General features: G+C 48.4%; 1 protein-coding gene across 1 annotated transcript in view; it reads left to right on the top strand.

The window, feature by feature from the left end:
• The window catches only part of BFSP1 (beaded filament structural protein 1), a gene marked incomplete at both ends in the record, with an annotated part of 32,999 nt that extends 14,219 nt beyond the window's left edge, over positions 1–18,780 (top strand). Inside the window, 5 exons of the mRNA XM_080931677.1 lie at positions 2,299–2,391; positions 6,404–6,511; positions 14,570–14,790; positions 16,209–16,294; positions 17,807–18,780. Of these exons, the coding sequence (XP_080787803.1) occupies positions 2,299–2,391; positions 6,404–6,511; positions 14,570–14,790; positions 16,209–16,294; positions 17,807–18,780 (1,482 nt within the window). The remainder of the gene's footprint in view (positions 1–2,298; positions 2,392–6,403; positions 6,512–14,569; positions 14,791–16,208; positions 16,295–17,806) is intronic.
• Between the last annotated feature and the right edge of the window lie 7,039 nt (positions 18,781–25,819).

Genomic DNA, 25,819 nt, shown 5'->3' with positions numbered 1-25,819 from the left:
TTCATTGGGGCATTATGTTACTATAGGATTCAGCACATCCTTTCCCACTGAGGCCAGATAGGGCAGTCCTCTGCCAACTATGTGTGTGTGTGGGGGGCGGGGAGATGCCATGGGCCAGCTCATGTATGCTCTTTGGTTGGTAGTTTAGTCTCTGGGAGCTCTGAAGGGTCTGGATTAGTTGATACTGCTGTTCTTCCTGTGGGGTTGTCATCCTCTTCAGCTAGGAGCGTCTTTTTTCAGCCTCCAGAGTATCCCGACCTTTCCACTCCTACATGCCTCTTACAGATGTGATGCTGGAGGCCTTGCACACTGGAAATCAAATCCTAGCCCTGTATAATTGTGAGTGAGCAGCCTGGCCTCTCTAGGCTGCTTCCTGTCTTCAGAATGTGCGCCGTATCCTCTTTGGTGCTCTGGGTTAATCATGGGTTAACAGAAAGGGAAGGCAGTGTGTTAGGCTCTGGTATTCTCTGACTGCCCATATTGTAACCTGAATCTTAGGTCTGTTGTGCTTTGACTTACCAGCAGGAACCTGGAGACAGGAATGGGGAAAACAGTGGTTCTCAATCTTCCTAAAGCTGCAACCTTTTAGTACAGTTCCTCTTGTTGTGGTGCCCCGCCCCCAACCACAAAATTACTTTTGTTGCTACTTCATAACTGTATTTTATGCTACTGTTATAAATCATAATGTTTTCCCACAGTCTTAGGTGACCCCCATGTGAAAGGGTCATCTAACTCCAAAGCAGTCGTGACCCTTAGGTTGAGAATCACTGGGATAAAGGGAAAGAGGTTTTGTACAGCTGAGACCAGAATTTGTATCCCCTTCCCAATCTTCCTTGTTATTTTGTAGGAAAAAAAAAAAAAAAAAAAAAAAAAAGAGGAAACCAAAGCCAGAAAGTGTTCTGTGTAGAGTTAGCTGCAGGTTAACTGTTAGGACTCTATTCCTAGGGTGAATGGGGGTTTCTTATTTGTCCTGAAGGCCTCTATCTGTTCTCATCCCAGGCTAGGATTTCTTGGTGAAGCTTTCATTCTGTGGTTCCCTTTTCTGGGGTCCTTGTTTCATCGATACAGTGTCTGTGTCTCTTGGCCACAGAGTGTATTGTAGCAGTAGAAAGACGCTGTCTCATGGAAGTATTGGGGAATTCCCTGGCCCCACAGCAGCTGTGTTCAGTGGCTGATCTCCGTGCCCACAGAAGTGCAACAGATGACACACCCTGCTTAGCCAGTGTCTCTTCCCTGCCTCTTCCCTGTCCTGTTAGTCACATGGCTCCAAGCCATTGCCCAACTTAGCTGTCTACACCCAGATCTTTCTCTGGGGAGCTGCTTCTAGGCAAACTCAAACTAAGACAACTTGGGAATTTACAGACAGTCTGGAGCAGGGCAAGGGTCCAGCTAGCCCTGTGTTCCCTCCCACTCTCCCCACCTCCCTGTGTTCCCTCCCACTCTCCCCACCTCCCTGTGTGTGCCGGCACACTGAACTGTAGTGCTCTCTCCCTGGTAATCTCACCAGGCCCTTGTTTCCTTCTTCACACCTTCCAGCTTCCTGATATTTATCTAATCTAATGCCTGGAGCCGGCCTAAAGTAGGCATTGAGGACAAAGGTTAAGCTCCCATTCGCTATGTGTTGGGACCCACCCTGAGGAGGAGGGCTCAAGTCAGCCCCCCACGATCAGAGGCCCCCATGTCCCAGTTACATTAGTGGAGGGCTATGGGGATAGCAGGAGAGAGGAGCATTGGGCTCACCTGATGGTCAGAGGTTGGCCTGGGCTGGGGCCCTCGTAGTTTCCTGGACAAGTTGACTAATGACTGGTCAAGGCTGTTTTCTGTAGAGGGTTTCGTTTTCAGTCATTACTCAGAGCTAGGGAAGGAGCAGTGTCCGGTAAAGGTCAGCAGGCATTCCTGTCTTAGAAAAGAACTCTTATTCCAGGAGAATCTGAAAGCTTACTGAGAAGACAGTCACATCCAGTAAGTCACTTAGTGTAGGCGTGGCTGGCTAAAGTTGCCCTCTCACTGCAACACTGCCCTGTGCTATCATAGTCCTCTGTAGCTTTCAGGCCTTGTTGGGTCCTCTTTCTTCTCGGGCACCTGTCACCCAGGGCTCTGTGAGGCCAGTGGCAGTGTGTGAAGGTCCCTGAAGATGTGGAATGCCTACTGTTCGATGCCATCAGACCTTCCTAGTGTGGTCACAGCTGTGGGACGGTGTGTGCAGGCACTCATTCCTGGGCTCACATACGGTGGGGGGATGGGGTGGGGGATTCCAGCAGTCCAACTTCTAATGGAAATGCTTTCCGTCTGCAACAGAATCTTCTGGAAATTCAGACCTACATCACCATCCTGCAGCAGATCATGCAGACTGCTCCTCAGGTGTCTCTGGTCACTGGTGGGACGAGGGAGGTACGTATCGGAGCCACGGCTGCTCGGAACGCTGTCCAGTCCCGGAGGGTCCCATACTCCGAGTCTTTATGCACATTGTTGTGGAGGGAGTTGACCTTAGAGGTCTGGGAACAAGTCCCGAGTCTGACTGCTAGAACTCTCTCAGTCCATCTACCTGCTTCTGAGTGCTGTTCCTTTGAGGCTTGTCCTCTGTTCACACAGTAAACAGTGATAGATTTCAGAGGACATAAACTATGTCCCTTAGATTACCTTCTCTTCCAGGAAGCATGGGCTGTTCGTTCGCATGCTTCATGAGTGACTGCCAAGTTGGTTTTCAGATTGCTTTGCTGTGTTGGCCTCTTTTCTATTGCCAGTGATGCAGTGAATAGCATGGGCAATCTATACAAAGGATCGTGTTGACTTACAGACCTGGAGATTTACGGTTGGGGGCTTAATCTAGGTACAGTGTTCCTGCTGGTAATGTCTTACAGAGCACCACATGACAACAAGTCTTGTGTGTGTGTGTGTGTGTGTGTGTGTGTGTGTCCTGTTCATGTCTGTGTCCTTTGATTTTTCTCTTCTCATGAAGCTAGCAGGATTTATCAGTGGATCCTGATGACATTCCCCCAACCCTAATTACTTTCTAATGGCCTCATTATAGTCTTGAATAACCTCCCCTTCTTTTTCCTTTTGAGTCAGTCTTGTTCTGTGACCCAGGCTGGCCTGGAGTTTTTAATCATCCTGCCTTGGGCTCCCTTCCGTATTCTCAGTGCTGCCCAAGAAGGGACTCGAATCCAGCAGGAATGCTCAGAGGCCACACACCAGGTTTCTGCTGTACCTGGTCGTGGTTGCAGTCCCCCTAGTTCCGAATGAGCTCCAGCTTTACCCTCCAGACAGAGCTTTCTGCCACAGTCTTTGCTTTGGTTCTTGTTTTGTTTCTCTGCTAGGTATGCAGCGAGTCTGGCTGGGTCTGCATTTGCGTCCTCCAGTAACTAATGATGTTAGGTATTGTCTGAGTTTCATCTGTTAATGTTTCTTTGTTAATGTGTCCGTTCACCTCTTTTGCCCGTTTCTTAAAGTAGGGATGTGTCTAAACCTGTTTGATTTGCTATTATACAGTGCCATAGACTGAATAATTTATAAGTACAGGAATTATTTTTGCACAGTCTCAGGTCTGGGGAGTCCAAGATCAAAGCACCAGCTTTTGGTTCGGGGCTGTCTCAGGCTGCCTTTCTTGGTGGATGTTGGGAAGGAAAAAAAAACTGAGCAAGTTCCTTGTCCTCAAATGTCTTAGTCAGGGTTTCTATTCCTGCTCAAAATATCACGACCAACAAGCAAGTTGGGGAGGAGAGAGTTTATTCAGCTCACACTTCCACATTGCTGTTTATCACCAAAGGAAGTCAGGACTGGAACTCAAGCAGGTCAGGAAGCAGGAGCTGGTGCAGAGGCCATGGAGGGATGTTACTTACTGGCTTGCTTCCCCTGGCTTGCTCAGCCTGCTTTCTTATAGAACCCAGGTCTACCAGCCCAGGGATGGCTCCACCCACAATGGGCTTTGTCCCCTTGATCACTAGTTGAGAAAATGCCTTACAGCTGGATCTCATGGAGGAGTTTCCTCAACTGAGGCTCCTTTCTCTGTGATTAACTCCGGCTTGTGTCAAGTTGACACAAAACCAGTCACACGTCAGAACAGAAAAGGAGAAGCCCCTTCCATGAGCTCCTTCATAGAGGCACCAGTCCATTCCTGACAGAGAACCTTCAGCTAGGCGCCATTCTCCACTCTGCTCTGTTTGGATTCATCTGGGAGACATCCAAAAGTAGCAGACTGTTTGCTTTCTTATTCTCTTTAGCATTTTGGTCATGAAATCGAAACTTCAAGACAGTGAATACATTTTCAAAGGTCAGCTCTGTTCATGACTGTGAGCCTATGCCATGTGTAAGTGATGTAAAATCCTTTTCTCAGTCTAAAATTCCTCCCATTTCTGTTTCATCTCTCATTTCCATAATGGCTGTTGCTTTTGTGTATAACAGCCCTCATTACCTGCCTCGGTCTGTACAAGATTGTGCTGGTCAACATAGTCATGCATGAGGTGGGGCTCATGGGGTCTAGCCTTTCCCCAAGAGCTGTTGGCTGTTGATATCAGTGGTGGGTGACATTTATTGTCTTGGTGTCCTATGCACAGGAAAGATACAGATTTAGAAAGCTTCCCGTTCGTCATGAATCTCAGATCAAGAGTTCTGCACACTGCTTAATTAGGCAAACACTTGCAGGTTTATGTCATTGACTCTCACATTTTTTTTTTCTGGAAATTTGTGGAAGTCAACTTTGCACAAATGGACACTTAGAGTTTAAATGTGAAGTATCCCTTACAGGCTCATGTTTGAATGCTTAGTCCCTAGCTGGTGGCTTACTTTTGGGAGGTTAAGCCTAGCTGGGGGAAGTGAGCCAGGCCTTAATGTTGCAGTAATTTCTCCAACCCAGGTAAGCCTGTGCAAAGAAAACACAACTCAATTAATATGAATACAAGCTGCGAGCCTAGGTTGGGCAGATGTACCACTACATTGCTCTGTTCCCCAGCTATGAGATCCTGTATCACTTGAGATTTCTCCAGGCCACACGCTTCAACTCCATCTTCCTTCTACCTCCTCTTCTGTGGTCCCCTTCTCTCTCCTCCCTTCTTTTCCCTCAAAGTTGTCAGCTCCACCTTCCCTTCCCTGCTCAATCACCGGCGTTAGCCTTTATTTTATGAGTTAAAATGGGGAGAAGATTTCAATGAAGTCACCTGAGTATGCGATTGACTCCTTGTCATAGGCAGCCCCTCTTGGAGAAGCAGAATTAGTATCAAAATACAAACAGCACCAGGGCCTTCTGCACCTTGAAGGTTTCAGTCCCTCTTGTTCTGAGCCTGTGAGTACATCATGGTGGGAGCAGAACAAGAAAGAGAAAGGGGGCTTGGGATCCAGAATCTTCAAGGGTATAACATCCTGACTTGTTCCCACTGGGGCCTCCTTCTAAAGGCTTCACCCCTTCCACAGTTCCATGTGGTAATGATCAAGCCTTCAACACACGAACCCCTGAGATCCACACTACAACAGTTCCTTGTGAGGTGTTGTGAGAAGCGACTACCTTCTATATGTGGCTTGAACATGGAGAACACTTGGTATAGACCCAGGTTTGAGTTTATGGGGTTTTGAGGCAGTGCCCTCTGTTTTGAAGGCAGGGCTCCTGAACAGTTAGCTTTTGTGAATCACTGGTATTTTTGAATAAGTGGAGAGGCAAGTCAGGACAGATGGTGGACAGGCTGGAAGGGGGTTCCTTCTGGACTGCCCTGTTGATCATCTGTAGGCCAGTGTCACCGCTTCATCAGGCCTCTACTTGCCTTCCACCTTCTGGGGCTAGATGACTCCTGCCTGGCACTGTGGCAGAGCTGATGGCCCAGGGCACAAAATGACTTTCATCTTCATGGGCACAGAACCCAGAGCCAAATGAGCATCTGCATTCCACAGCTGTCCTCACAAAAGGGAAAACGGAGGCTTTGAAAGTCAAATGTCTGTCTGGCTGGCCAGCCTGTGGCACAAATAGGTCTTTGCTTGGATCGCTTGTTCTTCATTGTCTGAGCTTTTCCTCTTGAGCAGTTAATGGTTCAGACAGTGGCCATCTTGGGCCTGTTTGAGTCGGTTTGGGCTGTTGTAACAGGACCCCTTAGTTTATTGCTCACAGCTCTGGAGACCGGAAGTTCAAGATCAAGGTGCTAGCAGAGTTAGTACCTGTTGCAGGCTCTTCCCACTGTGTGCCACATGGTGGTGGTTGGTGGGGTAGGTCCCCGGAACCTCTTCCTTTTCTCATAAGCACTAAATCCTAATGGAACTCTATTTTCATGATCCTAATCGCCTTCCATAGGTTCCCGCTCACCAGTGCCTTGGCAGGCCGGGGATTGGCACATGAACTTGGGGGGATACAAACAAGGGGTCCGACTCCCTCATCGCCTCTTCTGTCCTTGCTCTTTGTCTGAGTCTGTCTGGTCTCCTGCAGGAGAAGCTGCTCACAGAACGGGAAGTGACTGTCCTGAGGAACCAGCTGGAAGAGGGCCGGGAGGCAGTCACCCACCTGCAGGCCCAGAAAGCTGAGCTGCAGGCCCAGGTATGTTCCATGAGCCTGTCGGAAGCTTCCGCACATCCCCCTGAAGTGGTACGCGAAAGCATAGGTGTCCAGCTCTGTGACTTTCACAGACTCGACTCACCTGCGTGCCCTGAGCAGGTGACCAATCACCTTTCTTTGCCCCGAGCCGAGGTTTCCCAGGATGTGTGTTTTAGCAGAGATAGGGACGGAGATAGGGACAGGTGGATACCCAGCTTCATGGCGCTTCTCCTGTCTCCACTGAATCACACCTCTCCCTACCAAGGGCAATGACCAATTTCATCATGGACCGACCATGTTGCCTGTGTCAAGCCTGTTGAGAGTTAGAAAACACACACACACACACACACACACACCCTTTTTAATCACACATTCCCTCAAATCTGCGCACCCCTGTTTTTCTCTCCTTTCGAATGGTGATGGTCTGGGAAGAGGCCCATGGGGAGGTAGGAGGCTGGGCTGTACCACTGTCCACTTCTCATTAAATGTCTGCTAGTGCGAGGCTGATATTTCTGTTTCTTTTTTAGTTATGGCTTTCATGGTTCACAGCCCTTCACACCTTCTCATTTCCATGCTGATGGGCACAGAGGCTGGGGGATGTCGAGTTTAAATGCTGCACTTCCTACAGCTGGGTAGCCACACGTTCCAAACCAATCAGTTGACATCTAGTAGGCAAGTACACTCAAGGAACAAAAGAGAAAGAAAGATCTAAAATTCTAACTGTAAAACCCAGGGCATCTGAGCTGCGTGTCACTCAGACCTGCCTTCCAGAGCCTATGGCATCTGGGACTTAACCTGCATCCTTACTTAATGGCGATCTCTCACATCCTGTTTTCCACCCCTACCGGGCCTCTCACAAAGCTCTCACTGAGCAGCATTCCCAGGAGCCACTGACAGGCAACCAGGAACAGCGGAAGATCGCAGGAGAGAAATCGGGTTATGACCTAAAAATGCATTCATCTCAGGACACAATAACCACGGCTCAGGGACTAGATATTTCCTGGTGACTGTGGCTTCTTGTGAGGACTGAAAGGAGTTGGGTGGGGGGAGTGGAAAAGGGAGAGATGGAGGAGACATGTTTATGTAGAAAATGTAGTGTGTGTGTGTGTGTGTGTGTGTGTGTGTCTGTGTGAGTGTGCAGTATGTTTATGGTGTATGTGGTATGTGTTTATAGGGCCTGTGTAGTGTGTGAGTATATGACAGTTAGAAGTGTAGAGTTTATTCTGGAAAATTTTTGCCTGAAACATATCTGTATCTATTTGACTACACAGGCATTCGCTCCAGTGCACACATATGATGTGGCTTATGGTGTGAAATAAGTCACTTCCTGTGGTCTGGGTGACAAAGTTGAAAACCATAACCCTAGATGCTCAAAAGATAAAAACCCTAACCTTAAATGGGAAATTGTAGTCCTGGGGGCAAAAAGAATGTTTGCCTTCCTTTGTGTGCATGTGTTTTTGATGGTTATAAAAATGTAGTATGTATACGACATGTGTGCTCTATCTCTGTAGGGTATAGGTGCCTGCATGTGGGATGTGTGTATTGTACGTGTGTGATACATGTGACTGAGGAAGCGGGTGCGGGCCTGCTACGGTCCTGGAAACCCACGTTTTTCAAACTGCTAGTTAGAGTTCTCTGGGTGTGAAATCAGAGGTTTGGCCTGGTTTCTGAGAACGTGAGGTACAACTGTGGGGTCACGCTCTGTTCTCAACCTCTGACACCACTGAGACTTAGCAGTTTATCTCTGTGTCTAAGGCGGGGTCTTACTTTCTCTTCTCAGTCCCCCTCCCTGTCCCTAGATTCTGTTAGTCTGGTGAAGTTTTGTGGACCCCATACTCATTAAACATCGAAGGCAAAAAATGAAAAGCAAGCCGATTCTATAAAGCTAGTTGTCAGAAATCACCAGCCCACTCCATCTGTTATACAGGGTCATCGGTTTGAAGGGTCCACGGCTGAGATAACTGGGAGCAGTTTTATACGGCCCACCTATCTGTCACACACCCTGACCTAACAGCACAGCACCCTGTCAAGTCTAGGATGTGTCCTGGCTGACTCGGCTGTGCCTTGCCGCCCAGATGCTTCTGTGGAAGAGGGCAAAGTGCGAAACAAGGTTCATCTCTAGAAAGCACACTGCTGCCACATCGAGGTCTCATGGGCCGGCAGGTGCTGTGCTGCCTCCTGTCAGTATCCGAGGGGGATTGGATTCGTCTTTACAACCTCACAGACACTGACAGAGCTCCAGTCTCCGCAGCCTTAGCATTTGTATGTAAACTATGAAGCTCTCCCATGTGCTCAGCCCTAGGAATGTGTAACACCCAGCACAGTGAGTGGGCGTGGTTTTCTTTTTTATTACCTAGGGAAGAATGACAAAATGACCGTGTCTATATTCAGCAGAGACACGGTGAAAAAGTACTTCCGACCTCCAGTTGGTTGAGTGGGACTCTTAGGCTCCAGAGGGGTGATTGTTCAGTAATAAACAACAGCTACTGGTCTAATGAACCCCAGGTCTGCCGCCCTCACAGGTTGTCACAACCCACGGGTGTGGAGTGGTTCCTGTGTATTTTCTCATGTTCACATTGCTCTGTAAGTCAGGGAGTGGGGCAAGCAGGCTGGCCTCTCCGTTCTGGGTCTCCCAGGATGATGTAAAGGAGGGGTCGCCTGCTGGACGGTCTTACTGGAGAACTTGATTCCACTGTCATTCCTGTGGCTGCTACAAGTCAGTCCACCAGCCTGTTGTGGGGAGGACCCTGCTTCCTCGTGGCTTTAGTCACAGAGGCTGTGCATTCCTTGGCCCAAGCCTGTGTCATCTTTAAAGCCAGTATCGTGTATGAAGTCCTGTGTCTAACCCTCTGACTCCAACTTCACGTCTCTGGCTTCTTCCTCATTTTGGGCTTATGTGATCAGGATTAATTTAAATAACTTACCTTTATATAAGAAAAATTAACTTAAGAACTTTATGACGAAGTCCCTTGCCATGTAGTACATTCAAAGCTTAATAAAGTTTAACACCAAAGTTCACAGAGACCACCATCTTGTCTAATTAGCTCCAATTGGGGTCTGTGTGGGTGATGGATTTTCAAGTTTCCAGGTAATGTTGACAGTTCTGAGTCAGGAATTATGAGAACCAGAGATGTAAGTGTCGGTCAGGGGGTGGGGGAGTTAGAGTGGGACTGGGCGGGGCTGAAGGATGGGGAACCAGTGTCCCCTGCCTGATCTTCTGAGCTCCAAGTTAATGCCCTTTACCGTGCCTTAAACAAGTTAAGGTAGGGCGAGGGGCCGGACATGACAGGGCTGCGGCTCTGGTCAAGGTTCTGATGTTTTCAGAGCGATTCATGGTTGGGATCTTCAGGGTAAGTTCCCGGGCCCAACAGCATCAGCAGCATCTGGGAACTTGTCCTAAGTGCAGACTCACGGGTACAGCCAGGCCAGTTGTGGCCTGGCAACTCCGGTTTTAGCAAGTTAGATCTTCGATTGGAGCTGGGGGGGCCTCTCCTTCAAGTAAGCCAAACACAGATGCCCAAGTCCCCTGAGGAATTGCTACTTCCAGGCGAGGTTGGAATGGCAGGCAATCCGCCTTGAGGGGACCTGAAAATGGTTTTATTGATTGGCAAGCAGGATGAGCCCTGACCTCTTTTTCATCAAAATTCTTTACTGCCATCTAGTGGTGATATTCAGAGACAGTGCTCAATCATGGCATGGTACCATTCCTTATGGCACCATTCCTTAAGCAAAACAAAACCACATTTATCCCCCCCCTCTCTCCCTCTCCCTATCCCTCTCCCTATCCCTCTCTCCCCCCCTCCCTCTCCCTCTCCCTCACCCTCTCCCTCTTTCCCTCCTCTCTGTATCTCTCCTTTGTGGTGTATGTGTGCAGGTCTGGAGTTCAGATGACAACTCTCAGAAGTCTATTCTTTTCCTGCTATTGTATGGGTCCTGGGGTTCAGACTCAGGTTTTCTCAGGCTTGGTAACAAGACCCTTTACTCACAAAGCCATCTTGCTGGCCACGTCATCATCATCATCATTTTTATCTAAATTAACCACCCCCCTTTTTTGTCAGATGTATCAAATAGTAATGCTCCCATTGGCTGCTAGTTTCTTCCATCTCTGATGGCTGACTTGGCTATGACAGCAGACGTGTAGTGGGTCCAGGCTCTGCCAGCCACTGTCCTCATGCGGGGCCACATGCCTATGGCCCACAGGAGGAACTAGTGTACTTGGTATGATGCCTGATTTCAGTTTCCTTCACCGTTTTCTAGGTAGCAGTTCTCAGCCTGTGGTTTGCCACCCCTTTGGTTATTTATCTCCAAAAATATTTACATTGTGATTTATAATAGTAGCAAAATGACAGTCATCAAGTAGCAACAGAAATAATGTTATGGTTGGGGTCACCACACTATGAGGAACAGTACTAAAGGGCCACAGCATCAGGAAGGCTGAGCATTCCTGAGAGGGAGGTACCGTATTGGGTCCCACAGTTCCTGACAATCGTGACCTTCTTGGTGCATTTAGCCATGTCATTGTGATCTAGTGCTGATCCTCGAGAGCCTTGTCCTCCTTTTAAACAAAGCATTCTGTTCTTGGGAGTTCACTGCACAGATGGGCGTGTTGTCTGCATAGGCTATGGCTGCCCTGTGCTGCCCTCTGAAGAGATAGAAAGAGACAGACCATCTAATGCTCCAAGCAGAGACAGCATTCATCTTACTCGCACTGTAAAGTGCATGCTTGCTCGTGGTTCCTGCCCTTCGCCCCCCCACCCTTCTCTCTCTCGGGCCTTAGACACTCCCCTCCAGCTAACCCTGGCAACTCTTCCTTTCTTCCAGCTCCTCCTATGGTACCTGTCTTTAATGAATGATTTCTTTCTGCAGACCCCTTTCCTTATGCGGTGCCAGGACAGGCATTTGAGATGTGGCTGGTCATTTAATGACAATGGTTAGAGTCATCTGCCTGATTCTCTGCCAGCCATCCAGGGCGGCTGATAACTGGTGCTTCCCAGCCCAGTGCAGAGCTGTTGCATGTTTGGGGCTTCCCTTGGCCACACCCAAACTTGTGAAAGTGAAGCTAAGTGTTTTTTTTTTTTTTTTTTTTTTTTTTTCTGTTTTATTTTTTTTTCTCTGATGTAGAGTTTAGAGTTTTTGAGTTATAAAAGCCACATTGGTGTAGACAGAAGTTTAGTTTCACAAACAGATATCACATCCTTGGACCGCGAGCTGGATGGAGTCTGAGGAACACTGTGGAGTTTTAGCTGCCTGGTACCGGGGGGCAGTGCCCGGGACACATGGCATGGATGATGTCCTCTCAAGGACATAGCCTTTAAAACCTACATATCTTCAAAGAAGCCACAATCAGCAAACTGTCTGCCACTCAAACGGAGGAGCCCATCAAATGAATTATAAAAACCTGGTCTCTGACTTTGTTCCTATAAGAACCCTTTGCTCGCCTTACTGTTTAGAAGGAAACACTCAAGGAATATCTCTGTCTGTGGTCACATTGGGTTCCCTGTGCATTCTGTGAGGAGAACTGGTGTGCCTGACTGGTGATAGGTGGCAATGTAGTGTGTGTGTGTGTGTGTGTGTGTGTGTACTTACAGCCCACTGTTCACCTCTATCCTGGGGGAGGGTCAGGTGGGATGAGGAGGCTACAGTGTGATGAAATGTCTTGTCCAGGTGGGTTTGCATCTTGCTGTGGTGCTGATGGGAAAGCCATTTCTCCTGTAGGCCTCAGTCCCCTCATCTGTAGCAAAGGGAACAGTAGCAGGTCCTCCCCAATGAGGCTTGTGTCTCTGTCCCCTGGACACGTGGCTCTATACATTCCCTCGATGACACTAGGAAGCGGCTCTGAGATTCAAGCCCTGGAAGGGACTTACAATCCCCTTGTTTCTTGAAAACGTTTCTTGGTGTGTGTGACTGCTGTCGTCTCTGCCTCCTGAGCTCCCGCCACCCCGGGCAGTGCCTTAGCGTTTCTGCCGAATGACCCTGATGATGTGCAAAACTCTGTGGACCAGATCTCCACCCGGGCTTCCCTAATGTGTTGTCAGGATCTGACCGAGGGATGGTGAGAAGTGTCATTTCTACTGTTGGCGCTGACTTCCATGACTTGGCTGAAGTGATTCATGCCGGATTTTCCACTGGGAATATTTTCCCCACCCCAAAGGAAGTAGCTGTAACAGGAAGCTTATGAAATTTGAGAGCATGTAAGCACTAGGGACCAGGACCCGAGGCACTGGCTCACTGGTGCTCTCTCTCCCTTTCCCCTCTCTTGGCACAGGCTTCTTCATCTCTGCTTATCCTCCTTCTTTGGCTTCATTCTGTGTCTGAAGACTTCTCTCTCTCTCTCTCTCTCTCTCTCTCTCTATATATATATATATATATATATATATATATATATATATATATATATATCTCCCCCTCAGCTCCTCTCAGTGCATTACAAAGGTCGCTGCTTCAGAATGTTAGCCGCAGGTCCCCACTTATATGTCCTCGTAGTCTGGAACCTGCCCTCGCTCCGCTGCTTCCAAGATATTCCTTTCTTGAAGCCGCAGAGGAGAAGATAATGGTGGGCTCTCCTGAGCTGGGCTCAATGCCATTTCCAAGCTCTGTGCACTGCGAGGTGGAGGCAGGTAGCTCTCAAGAGCTTGCTGACCGGCCAGGCTCAGGGTAAGCTGTTCTGTGGGGGATATCTCAAGGTAAGAAGGTAGAGAATGATTCAGGAAGACACCTGTTTTCCTGATTTAGCCTCAGCACATGTGTACCCCCACACCCACACACTCATACATGCCTTACACCTTCTACCGCATCCCCACATTCCCCCCACCCCACATAACACACATACAACACACCCCCACCCCATATATGCACACTACGAATAGCATTCATATACCCATTATGCATACATACTACACAATCACACATATGCCATGCACACATATATGTCATGTACATATAGACCCATGTACATACTCCTCAGATATATAGCCATACAAAAATCACATGCATACACACAGATGATACACATCAGTATGGCACATACATATACACATATCACATATCCCCAAATCTCACACACACACACCCCCTAACATCACACATGATATACATACATATAAGGTACCGCACCACCCACATTCATAAAAGGGTTCAGTCTATGTACTGGTCCCTTATTTTCCTAAATTCCTTTGCAATCTAAGTTTCCAAATATTACCACTGAGGGAAGAGTCCAGTTGCAACAGTGGCTGTCACCAGGATACCCAGCGTGCACACTTAGGCTTAGATGCTAGTAGCACCTCGAAATGCACATGCGTGGATCTGGACACAGATGTCTGTCTAGCCCTCTGTAGCTTCAAGCATGATCCATGGACCAGCACCACCAGCATCCCACGGGAGCTGGCTAGAGAAGAGTCCAGCTCCACCCCTGGAGTCGGGATCCCCACTCCTGGCGGCTCTAGTCACGGAGCAGTGTGAGACGTGTTGCTCTTAGTAGTCTCACCTTTTTAAAGACCAGATTCTTTTCTTCTTGGAATGAGATTTCAGGGGCCTTATGGCACATGGTAGGCTTGTTGATAAATTTATATATAGATCACTGTGCTCCCAGGGGCTCTTGAAAGTAATAGAAAATGACCTGTTTTCCTACTCCATTCTAAAATCTTAATTTAAATTTGTATGGTGTGTGTGTGTGTGTGTGTGTGTGTGTGTGTGTGTGTGTGTGTGTGTGTGTGATGCCTGTGTTTGTAGGCATTCAGAGAAGCCAGAAAAAAATGTTAGGGATCTTTATCATTCTTGACCTTGTTCTTTGAGACAGGGTCTTTCATTGGCCTTGAAACTAACCATTTCAAGTAGGCTGGGTAGCCAGCAAGCTCCCTGGATCTGTCTGTGTCTCATCTCTACCCCTCCCCAAGTCTATCGGCATGTGGACTTTTGCATGGATGCTGAGGACTTGAACTCAGGTCCTCTTGCTCGCTCAGCAAGTGTTCATACCTATTGAGCCATCTTGCCAGCCGCCACCTTAGCTTTTACCTGTTTGGGGGGAGGTGTGATGAGTTTCATACCGTCTGTGTTTGTCCACAGACAGCAGCCCTGGAACAAGCTATTAAGCATGCTCACGAGTGTTACGACGACGAAATACAGCTTTACAACGAGCAGATCGAGAACCTTCGCAAGGAGATAGAGGAGGCCGAGCGGTCTCTGGAGAGGTCATCTTATGACTGCAGGCAGCTGGCCGTGGCCCAGCAGACCCTGAAGAATGAGCTAGACCGCTATCATCGGATCATTGAGATTGAAGGCAACAGGTGAGGTCGTGTACCTGTGTGCCCGGCTCCCTGGCCTGTCCACGTTCGAAGAACCTCGTTGAGAGCTTACCGTGTGCCGGGAACAGCTGGAGGGAGTAGTGATGTGGCAGCCAAGGAAACTCAAACACCCCTGACTTGAATAACTGTAGCAGAAGTGTGACAGGCCGCTGAGGAGATTTGGGCAGAGGCATGGGAGGGAGGAGGTGAGGATGGTTGAAGGTATGCCTCATATTTTAAGTTGGGTGACCAGAAACAGCAGCAATTAGGGGCCTGCTTTGTGCCCCCTGGGAACCGATGGTCTAGCAGGGTTTTTTTTGCCTTCTCCAGTGCATGACACTGAGGAGTGTTTAAAGCTGCTGCTACCCTTGGATTAGGACTGTCTCGGACGATCAGTGCAGGTCTTCTCCATAACAGATCTGTGGTGACCCTGCTTACTGCTGGGAGATTTCCTCTCTCCGGGCTCTGCTGCTAGCCGTCTATGGAGACGTGGAGAATAGGTCAGGTATCCAGTTGTGGCTCTTCAACATCAGCCTCCTGGTTTTTTGGATTTAGGTTGAATGCGACTAGAAGTCCTCCCTCTCCAAGGCCTCAGAGCGGAGCTTCTTCTGCTCCGGGTGTTCTGCCTGTGTGTGTGTCTGCTGCAGTCTCTCAGGCAAGAGGCATGTGTCCTGGGGTAGCTCCACGTTCTACGTATGTTTCTGAGACTGCTTTGAGCACACCCATGAAGAGAACTTGAGACTCACTCAATTCCCCTTTGACAGCATTTGTATTAGGGGAAGGGCAGCCTGCGATGTTAATGGTCCACTTGTTTGGTTGGCTTATAAATATCAATTTTGAGGTAGATTAAAAACAGATAAAAATGTTACTGTATGAACTGAGCAGCTCCTGAGCACTCTACTTAGATTCAGAAATCTCTTACATCTTCCCCCATTTCTTGAAATTTTATGTATTATTTATTTTAGATATTATTTTATGTCCTATATTATACATGCTATATATTATATATATGATATAATATCCTAAATATATATGTATCTTGTATATTGTATATCCTATAGAGAATAATTGTTTGCCCTAAATATTTCAGCCTGAATTTAATTCTTTAATTGAAAATGGAGGCCTCAGAGTTGCTGTGGTGGAGAACTGCACTATGGATTGAGTAGTTGCTGTGCGGTGCTCATGGCCTTTTCATAGCTTATGACTGGAGCTCAAAGAAAGGAGGGTGTCTGTGTCCCTTGCCCAGTGTGGGAATAACTGTTTGGTTAGCACTTTGTGACATACAATTCTGTCTGTCTGTCTGTCTGTCTCTTCATTTTTCATTTTTACTTAGTATTCAAGGCTTGATCTTGTCCCTCATTTTACTTGGTTTGATGACTTAAAGATGGTGGTGCCTCATTGTTTCTGGTTCTTTCTGCCAGGTTGAGCTCCATTTTCATAGAAACCCCCATCTCTCTGATCGCCCCAAGCCATGGGGCCTCTCTCAGCCTTGGATCCGCTGTGAAAGGTAACAGTGCCCCAGCCCCGCCTGTCTTCCAGTCCTGGCCCCTCTGCTTTCTCCTCTGTCTAGGCAGAAGCAAGTGATTTCCATTCTGCTTGCCATCCACGTTCCCCTCCAGCCTGTCTAGAACTTTAGTGTATGCATCTGTGTGTGCAGGTGTGCATGGGAGTACATGTGTGTGTGCAGGTGCACGAGGGTGTGTGTGTGTGCAGGTACACATGGGTGTGCATGTAGGTGTGCAGGAGCACATGGATATGAATGTGTGTGCAGGTGCACATGAGTGTACGTGTTTATTGTCCCTTGGGTGACACTCAGTCTTTTCATTTTGCTTTTTTTGTTTTGTTTTTGTGACAGGGTCCCTCTACATAGCTTTGGTTGACTTGGAACTTGCAATATAGACCAGGTTAGCCTCAAAGTCTATGGAGATCTGCCTGCCTCTGCCTTCTGAGTGTTGGGATTAACTGCCCGCACTACTACCATTTCTGTCTCTCTGTCTTGTCTGTGTTTAGACAAGGTCTCTTATTGGCCTGGGACTTGCCAACTAAACGAACCTGTCTACCCCTCTCTCATGTCCCTCTGCAGTTCCCAGAGGGAGGGAAAGTTGCCACTTCACAGTTAACCCTCAGTTAGAATAGGCGGAGACAGATGGTGCTGCACTGTCGCCCAAGCTGGGACAACTTTAGCCTCAGTTCCATTCCCCATGCTGTTCACTGCGGGACACAGTGGGAACGCACTTCACACAGCCATCTCTCTATTGGCCTCAAAAGAAGCACATGACAAGGCCATCGGGCCCTTGACAGGTTCAGGTGGCTTCAGGCTGGAGACAGCCTGTACCTACAGTGTCCCAACAACCTGATTGTGATATCCCAAAGAGGAATTGGTGCTATTAAATTCATTAAAGAATATGCATCTGCATTTCTCTGTATCCTAGCAACTGGTCATATCACCACACCCCTTTTTTCTTTTACTTTTTCTCTTATGGATCTTGGCAAGTGAACTCAGGTCCCCAGGCTTGAGCACCAAGCAGTTGACAGACTGAGCTGCCTCCCTAGTTCGGAAATTGCTTTTTTGTGAAGGAGATTGTCTTCCTTCACTCTTTGGTTTGTTCCCTTGAATACAATGTGTAGCAGAGCCAGGAAGTTTGTAAGGAGTAAAGTTCTTGGGAATAGCTGAAGTGTCTGTGTTATTCTAGTGAGGGTTAACGGTGACGTGACACTTCTCCTTCTCTTTGGGGGAATCCAGAGGGACATTGTGACTCATGCATAGTTTCTCACCTGGTTGAGCTGAGACCTCAACATGGATGGCGGCTCCATCATGGATGGCGGCTCCATCATGGATGGCGGCTCCATCATGGATGGCGGCTCCATCATGGATGGCGGCTCCATGGCTTTTCCCCCATTGTTTTTGGTTCAGCCCATTCCTGGGCATCACCTTTAATATGGTCGTTAGATCTTTCCGTCAATGTCACTCTTCCCCTTTGTTGACATTTGGCTTGACTGATGGTGTGTTTTTCGTTAGATCTTACCAGGGCCGTGCAGGATATTACAGCAGCTAAACCGAGACCGAAGGCCCTCCCCAAGAGCCTTCCAAAAAGAAAGGAGATGATAGCTCAAGATAAAGTGGATGAAGCTCTGGAAGATGCACCATTAAAAACTCTGCAAGAGCCAAAGGCAGTACAGGTGGAACTTAAGGCGGATGGTGACTCTCAGATGGGAGCAGGGGGAGGACATGAAATAAGTCTGACACAAGAAGGAGGTCCTGAGGATGTGCCAGATGGGGGCCAGATAAGCAAAGCCTTGGGGAAACTTTGCAAAGTAGTCAAAGAGAGAGTGAGCGGCCACAAAGAACCCATGCCAGAGCCGCCCTCGGACCTCTTCACCAAAGGACGGCATATACTGGTCACAGGGGAGTCTAGTTTTGTTGACCCTGAGTTCTACTCCTCCTCAATCCCAGCTAGAGGTGGGGTGGTGGTCTCCATTGAGGAGGACTCGGTGCATCATGGCGGCCACATGGACCCCTCTCCTGGGCAGCCCCTCCCACCTGTGGAGAATGGACAGGGGGTTCCTCAGGGCAGGGAAGGCGACCGCTCAAACCATCAGCAGGTTACAGACAAGAATGGGATAAGGGCCAAGGAACCAAAAGACCGGGAGGAAAAAGATGATGACAGCAAGAAGGAAGATGAGAGGTGCAGGGGCGCCTGTCCTGTGATCATCCCCGGTCCCGAAGGACCATCTATGTCCCATTTACAGACGTCTGGGTCCAATCAGGATGGGCCAGAGGAACCGGGGAGTAAGGCCAGTAGCCTGCTGGCAAAGAGCCCTTCGAAGGCTTTGTCTTTTAAGAAGGTAGAGGTGGTGGAATCCATTGAGAAGATTTCAACAGAGAGTATTCAGACATATGAAGAGACTTCTGTAATTGTGGAGACTGTGATTGGGAAGGCAAAGGGTAACAAGAAACTGGGAGAGAAGAGCTCCTCAAACACCAGGGCTTGAAGGAAGAAAGCGTCTGGTGTAGAAGTGCTTTGAGATGGGCTCCTGTTTGGACTAGATCATAGTTGACCTGTCTGGCGTTGCCGACGACCTTCATTAAACTGCTTTACCTTTGCATCACTTCCCTGTGTGCTTAATGGGGAGTGCCTCGGGGCGGCCATGCTGAGCACAAGGATGATCTCTTACGGGTCAGCACACTATCCTCTTTTAGGAACAGACATGTTTTATTATTGTTGGCCTTTAAGACAGGGTCTTTCCATGTAGTAGTCTGTCCTTGGGCTTTTGATCCTCTGGCCCAGGCTCATTACTGTGGTGATTATAGGTATGGTCCACCTTATCAGACTCAGCATGCGGCACAGGTTTGTTAAAATCTCCTGCTGTCTTGGTTTCACACAGAACACAGCTAGTCAACAACAATGGGCCATTTATTCTAGTCCAAGCACAAGTGCATGTTCATGTGGCTGAGGGTTTTGTTGCACATGAATTGATAAAATGTTTTTGATTTTGGAGTCTCTCAAAAGTTGGTCCTGAATTGAGTGTGTGTATGTGTGTGTGCATACATGTATATGTGGGTGTTCATGTGTGTGCAGTCCCATATGTATGTATGTGGAGAGAGGACAGTTCAGGTGCTGTCTGCAGGGCTTCTCACTGGATGGAGTTTGCCCATTAGGATGGTCTGGCTGTCCAGCAGGTCCCAGACACTCACCTGTCTCTGCTTCCCCAGCACTCGTGCCTAGCTTTCTGTATAAGCTTTGGGTAACAACTGATCAAGGTCTATGCCTGCATAACCGAGTCACCTCTGCAGCCCCCACCCACCAAGCAAACACTTGAATGTAAAAAGGGTTTTTGTAATATGATTTCAGGAAGAACAGGGAACAGAAAGCGAGTCAGGAAGTCTGTCTCCATGTGGGGCCAGCAGAGCTGAATTTCACTGAAGCAACTCTGGGAGCCAGAGTCTGATAGAGAAGCAAATGGAGAAGCAAAAAGGTCGCCCACCTTCCTCACTACACCAACACATGCACACACACGTGAATATATGCACACATATATGTAAGAAGCTAGTGAGTTAGTCTAACAGGAACTCATTGACTACATATTACGTTCCAGACACTGTAAGGGGAGATTTTTCTGATTTGTTTATGATTTTAAGTTAAATAGCATAACCTTATTACATTTGAGCCTGCAAGCTTTTTTGTATATACAAACACACACTCATACACACACATTCCACATACACATACACATACACTTGCTATGCCAAATTCTATAAAATAGAAAATATGCCACCAAGTATCTTTACAAAAATATCCGTGTGTGTGAGGAGGGGGATGGGTGTCGAACCCACGACCTTGAACCTGACTAACTATATCTTCAGCCCACAGAAATGTCAAAACTGCCTGTGTCTACTGTTCTATTAGCAGTCTAGAACTAGGTTTTTAACTTACAACAATTAGAGTTATTTCTTCACGTGGATGCTCTGTAACACACAAGGGACATGGAGTGGTTGTGTTTAAGTTGATTGTTGTGTTGGCCTAAAAAGGACAAAACAAGCACCTGGAAAGACAGCCACACACTGCGAGAGAAAGCTGACAGGGTCACAGTGTCATTCTGGTGCTACTTTGTCAGGAACAACAGAAGACTAAACAGAGTCACTTTTCATCCTGAGGTAGAGCCTTAAACAGTCTTGTTCCCAATTCATTTGAGGCTTTGGTTTCAAGAAAGAAATACGCTTTTGTTGTTCCTTCTAAAAGATGAATGGAGAAGCCAGTCCATTCTGTAGTTTGAAATATTTATAGCTTAAAAGCTTAAGAGAGAATGATGTGAGCCGCTGGCTGGACCCTGGGATGCAGGACCGTGGGCCCATGTGCCTATTATATTAGACCTTAACAGCCACCGAAAAGCCTTTCTTTTCCCCACTAGGCCTTTTTATTGTCCAGACCGTGTTCAGTGAATATTCTTATACAAAAAGGCAGGGGTTCCATTTTGGAAAGAAAGGCCATTTTTATATTCTATCTAATCAGCCGGGGAAAGTAGATTGGGAGTCTGTCCTGACAGGCTCTGTAAAGACTGTGGGGGAGGGGATCAGATGCAACCCTGTTGCTCTGGTGCGGGAAAGAAGAGAATACAGGAACAGACAGATAACTGCAGGGGAGACTCGGACACGGTGCTACAGAGGAAGTCGAGGGGGTGGGCTTCTGGACAGCGCTATGAGGGGTGTCCGTAGGTGGACTGCTGGGGTGACGGGTGAGGGGTGTCTGTAGGTGGACTGCTGGGGTGACGGGTGAGGGATGTCCTTAGGGTAGATGAGGTGACGAGTGGCATCTACTTGGGTTTGACCAGTCGAGAGAAGGCCCTGTGGGGAATATGACCCGTGATCTGGATGATAAAATGGGGTTAGATCTGAGGGATGAGCATTCCAGACGGAGAGAACGTTAAGTGCAAAGGCCCTGGTGTGGGAATGAACTGCATTTCAGGGGTATTGTGGGAGGCAGAGATGACGTAAGCCCCATTTTCTGGCAGGCTGCCTCAGCCTGAAAGCAGGGACCATGGTGTGCAAATTGGAGATGGCCTCAGTGGACACTGGCGTCCAACTGAGCTCCTGGCCTCACCTACCCTAGGACCCCGTGACCAGCCTTTCTTGTTGGTGTTGCTGGGTCTGCTGTCTGCCGCCTTTGCTTGTTCTGTTTTTGCTGTTATTTTTTTGTTTTATTTTTCTGGAAAGCTGCAGAATTGGTTTATTTTCCCAGCCTTCTCAAGATCTCCAAACCTTTTGTTTTCGTTTCTTATTAGTAAGAACAGGGACTCAGAAGTGCACCCCATGGCGTTCAGCACAGGGTCTCCAGCTTCTCTTTTCTCACTCTTTCTTGGGAGTGAGCTATTCCAGTATTGCCTCTTCCCCAAGCATGGCAGCTCCCACCCCAGTCAGGTTGCAGGCATCCCTGGTGACCCCCATCATGGCTGCTTGCACCACATCCATGTGATTCTGTGCACTCAAAGATCTCAAACATGGCTGCAAGCACAGGAAGCTCTGCCTTCGGGTATCCCTACGCCAGAAAGTGTTTGACCTACACACGGAGCAAGCTGGGAGTTCTGTGGAGTCACCCTTCTGGGCTAGCCCTCAACCAAGGATGGATAGGACCCAGAATGGAAGACCCCAACCCCCCCTCCCAAGGCACATGCAGCACAGTCTCTTGGAGGTTCACGATGAGTTGAGCCCAGGAGGAAACCCCAGCTGTCAGCTGACCCCCATTGACCCCTCCTTTCCTATTTTACTTCCTTCTCAACATGGAATGCTTCTTTTCTGCTAAGCTGCTTGCTCTTGACCCCTGTTCTTAGGGTTAGCTTCAGGGAAAACCCAGCGTAAGATGCTGATGGACATTGGCTGCCCTTCCTTTCCCAGCCACATTGGCTATCCGTTAAGATATTCCGCTTTCACTAGCCGAGGGCTGGGTGAGCCACCAGCCTTGGCTCATAAGATACTCCCTGAAATCCGGCCAAAGGACCTAAGACTGAGCCTGTTACAGTCTTCCGCTAGCGCATCATCAACCTGTGGGTGGTGACCCCTCTGGGGGTCTAGTGAGTCTTCACCTAAGACTTGGAAAACACAGATATTTACATTATGAGTCATAACAGTAGTAAAATTACAGTTATAAAGTAGCAACAAAAATAATCTTAGGGTTGGGGGTCACCATAACATGAGGAACTGTATTGAAGGGGTGCAGCATTAGGGAGGTTGAGAATCACTGCTCTAATGTAGTCTCATGAGGTCACTGATTCCTGCTCCGTATCCAGGCTCACCGACTCGCTTTGACCTCTACCCTTTGCTAGGAGGCTTTGGGCAAGTTCTTCAGGCTTTACTTCTGAGAGTTACACCACATAGGTTTTGTTTCATGAGCTAGAGTTGTTTTCTGTTGTGGGGCAGGTAGGCTGTGTTGGGAACCCTGATTCTTGGCTGAGGCGGTAGAAGCCTCGGGAATGATAAATGAGACGGCGGGAAGCTTCCCAGTCTCCTGAGAATCAGGAATCTTCACGCTGCCATAAGCACTGCACGGCCCCTCATACCCCAAGTCCCACCTTTGCAGGAGAATGTGACCTCAGCCAGATCGGTCAAGCCCCAAGTCCCTCCACACCACAGGTCCGGTAGAAGCAGGACCACACCCAATTATGCAGACTACATTTTTCCCAAGCCCATAGGAAGCTGGTTGTCAGACTCTGAACCATTTCAAAAACTGTATATACACGGGAGCTTGGGTCGAGGGTAAGAGAGACACGTGTTAGAATCATCCCTCCACCCGAGATCCTTTGTTCAAAAGAGCTGATAACAGCGATGATTGGGAAGAGATTTTTCTTTCCCGAAGCTTCTTGTGTCCTGTGCCGAAGCCTCTCCCTGGCTTGGTTCAGTTTGAGCAGCGAACAGGTCTCCCAGGCCCAGCAGGGAAGCTGTGGCTGGGCTGGGTTATCTCCGGGTTTGCCTGAGCTCGCACTCCAGCCGGACCCCTATCTCTAGCCAGAGAGCTGTGTGGGATTTCTGGTACCAGGTCCCACGTTCTGCTTGTGCAACTCCAGTGGGCCTAAAACTAACTGCTGGTTATCGGGAGTCCGGGTCAATAGAGAACCAGAGAAGTTTGAATTCTGATGGCTTTCACCCAAAGTAGACGCCAAACAAGGTCTGGGCACTGGTGGCTTGCTGGAGCCGTGATGGCAGCTCAGTGTGCTGGCTCATGAACTCTTGTCTCCTATTCCCGCCAGGTTGGGATGCTCCAAACCACCCTTGTTCAGCTGCGCTCCAGAGGGGACTGGAGAGAGCGCAGGGCTGCAGGAGGGAGAAAGACCACCCTTTGACGTTTGCTCACTGTTTCTGTCCAGGCCCCGCCCCTCGCCCCGCCCCCACAGTGCTCCTGCTATTGTCTAAGTGTCCCAGTGTCTCCAGATCACAATCCTAGTGACGGGCATCTGAAGGAGTAAACCTCATGGATGAGAATATAACGCCGACGCAGTCAGTGAGGTTAACTTAGAAGTTGCTGGCTAAAAACCAGGAAGCAGACCTCCGCGGAACCCTCAGATCTGCGTCATCTCTGTCATCTCTTCAGAGGTGTGGGCGGGCAAGGAGCAGTTGCTGTTCTCTGCAGGCTCTCTGGTCTATGGTGGCCTGAGCAGATCACCCCAGCTCCCTCACCCTGATTTCGTGTCCGGAAAGGAACCTATCCTAACCTGTTTAGCCCTCCTCAGAGGTCTGGGGGCACAGGGGAAATTAATTCCAGCCTCTCCTATGTATATCTGAATTTGCTACACCCTGACCCATTTGGGCTTCTCCTGCACAGGTTGAAAGCCATGAGTCCTCAAAAGGTCTCTAAGTATCGCTCACCCTCCGTTTCTAGTGGGAATCCAACCAATTTCAGGGACTCAGGGATGCTAGGCAAACACTACCCACACACTACCAGTGAGCAATCGGCCCAGTTCTTGTGCATGCTTTTCCAAGGTAAAATGATAAAGGTTCATGTTTAAGAAAATCAGCTATCCTGAGGGAAAACTGAGGCCCCACCCCTAACCCAGACGACCAGTTGTCATGTCCACACCTGTATGTGTGTATACGTGTGTGTGTGTGTGTGTGTGTGTGTGAGAGAGAGAGAGGGTGTGTGTGTGTGTATGTGTGAGTGTGTGTGTATGTGTGAGTGTGAGTGTGTGTGAGAGTGTCTGTGTGTGTATGTGTGTGTGTGTGAGAGAGAGTGTGTGTGTGTATATGTGTATGTGTGTGAGAGAGTGTGTGTATGTGTATGTGTGTGAGAGAGTGTATGTGTGTGTATGTGTGAGTATGTGTATGTATGTGTGTGTGTGAGTGTATGTGTATGAGTGTGTGTGTGTGAGAGTATGTGTGTGTATGTGTGTGAATGTGTGAGTGGTGAGTGTGTGTGTGAGAGTGTGTGTGAGAGTATGTGTGTGTATGTGTGTGTATGTTGTGTGAGTGTATGTGTGTGTATGTGTGTGTGAGAGTGTGTGTGAGTGTATGTGTGTATGTGTGTGTGAGTGTATGTGTGTGTATGTGTGAGTGTGTGTGAGAGTATGTGTGTGTATGTGTGTGAGTGTGTGTGTATGTGTGTGTGAGAGTGTGTGTGAGTGTATGTGTGTGTATGTGTGTGTGAGAGTGTGTGTGAGTGTATGTGTGTGAGTGTGTACCTCTTGTGGAGCTGATTCCAGTGTCACTCTAACCAGGCATAGGTCACCATCTTTAAGGTCCTTGTGTGTGTGTTTATACTCCACTTCCTGGTCACACGGAGGAGACAGGCCCAGGCACCCCCTCAGAGATTGGGTGGCTGGGGTTCCCATGTATCCTGCACACCTTGCGCTGCTTGCTACTTAATGTTTTCTTTTGTCTTTTGAATCAACTAACACTTCTGCTGAGTTTCTGCCTATTATTAAATTCTCTCTGTTAAATGCAGAGTGTTGAAGGGATGGGGGCATGTAATAAAGAAAGGGCGTGTCAAGCAGGAAGCATTGATGGACTGGTTACCAGTATGGGCAAATTGGCTCCATCCTGTTGGGAACCTCTTAAGAGACTGACTGGAAAATCTTCAAGGTGTTCCAACAGGAGGCGAGGCAGCAGAGATATTACATTAGCAGTCCCTGTCCTTCTCTAGTTGAGGGCGACCCTTGGGCATTGACGCTTTGCTCCTCTGGCCTGCTCCAAGTAGGCCTGCTATGTTTTTTCCAGCCGGTGAACAAGCAGATAGTGTCTGGCTCTCGGGATGTATGGAAACTGTACAAGGGTCTTCCTAACGGGCCAAGGAAGTGCATTGGAAGGGCTGGGGAGACAGCTCAGTCAGTGAAGCTGCGTAGCCATGAGAACCTGAGGTCCACTCCTGGCACCTACTTGGAAAAAAATGCAGATGTGGTGGGACAGGCCTGTAATCCTAGATCTGAGGAGACAGACCAGGAGGACCCATCCCTGGGTTCATGTGCGACACCAAGTCTCAAAACACAAGGTGGAAAGCGATTGAGGAAGATTCCCCTCATCGACTTCTGGCCTCCAAAGACACACATGTAC

The sequence above is a fragment of the Micromys minutus genome (assembly GCF_963924665.1).
Source record: "Micromys minutus genome assembly, chromosome: 17".
NCBI lineage: Eukaryota > Metazoa > Chordata > Mammalia > Rodentia > Muridae > Micromys > Micromys minutus.
This window is presented reverse-complemented; position numbering and strand designations above follow the sequence as displayed.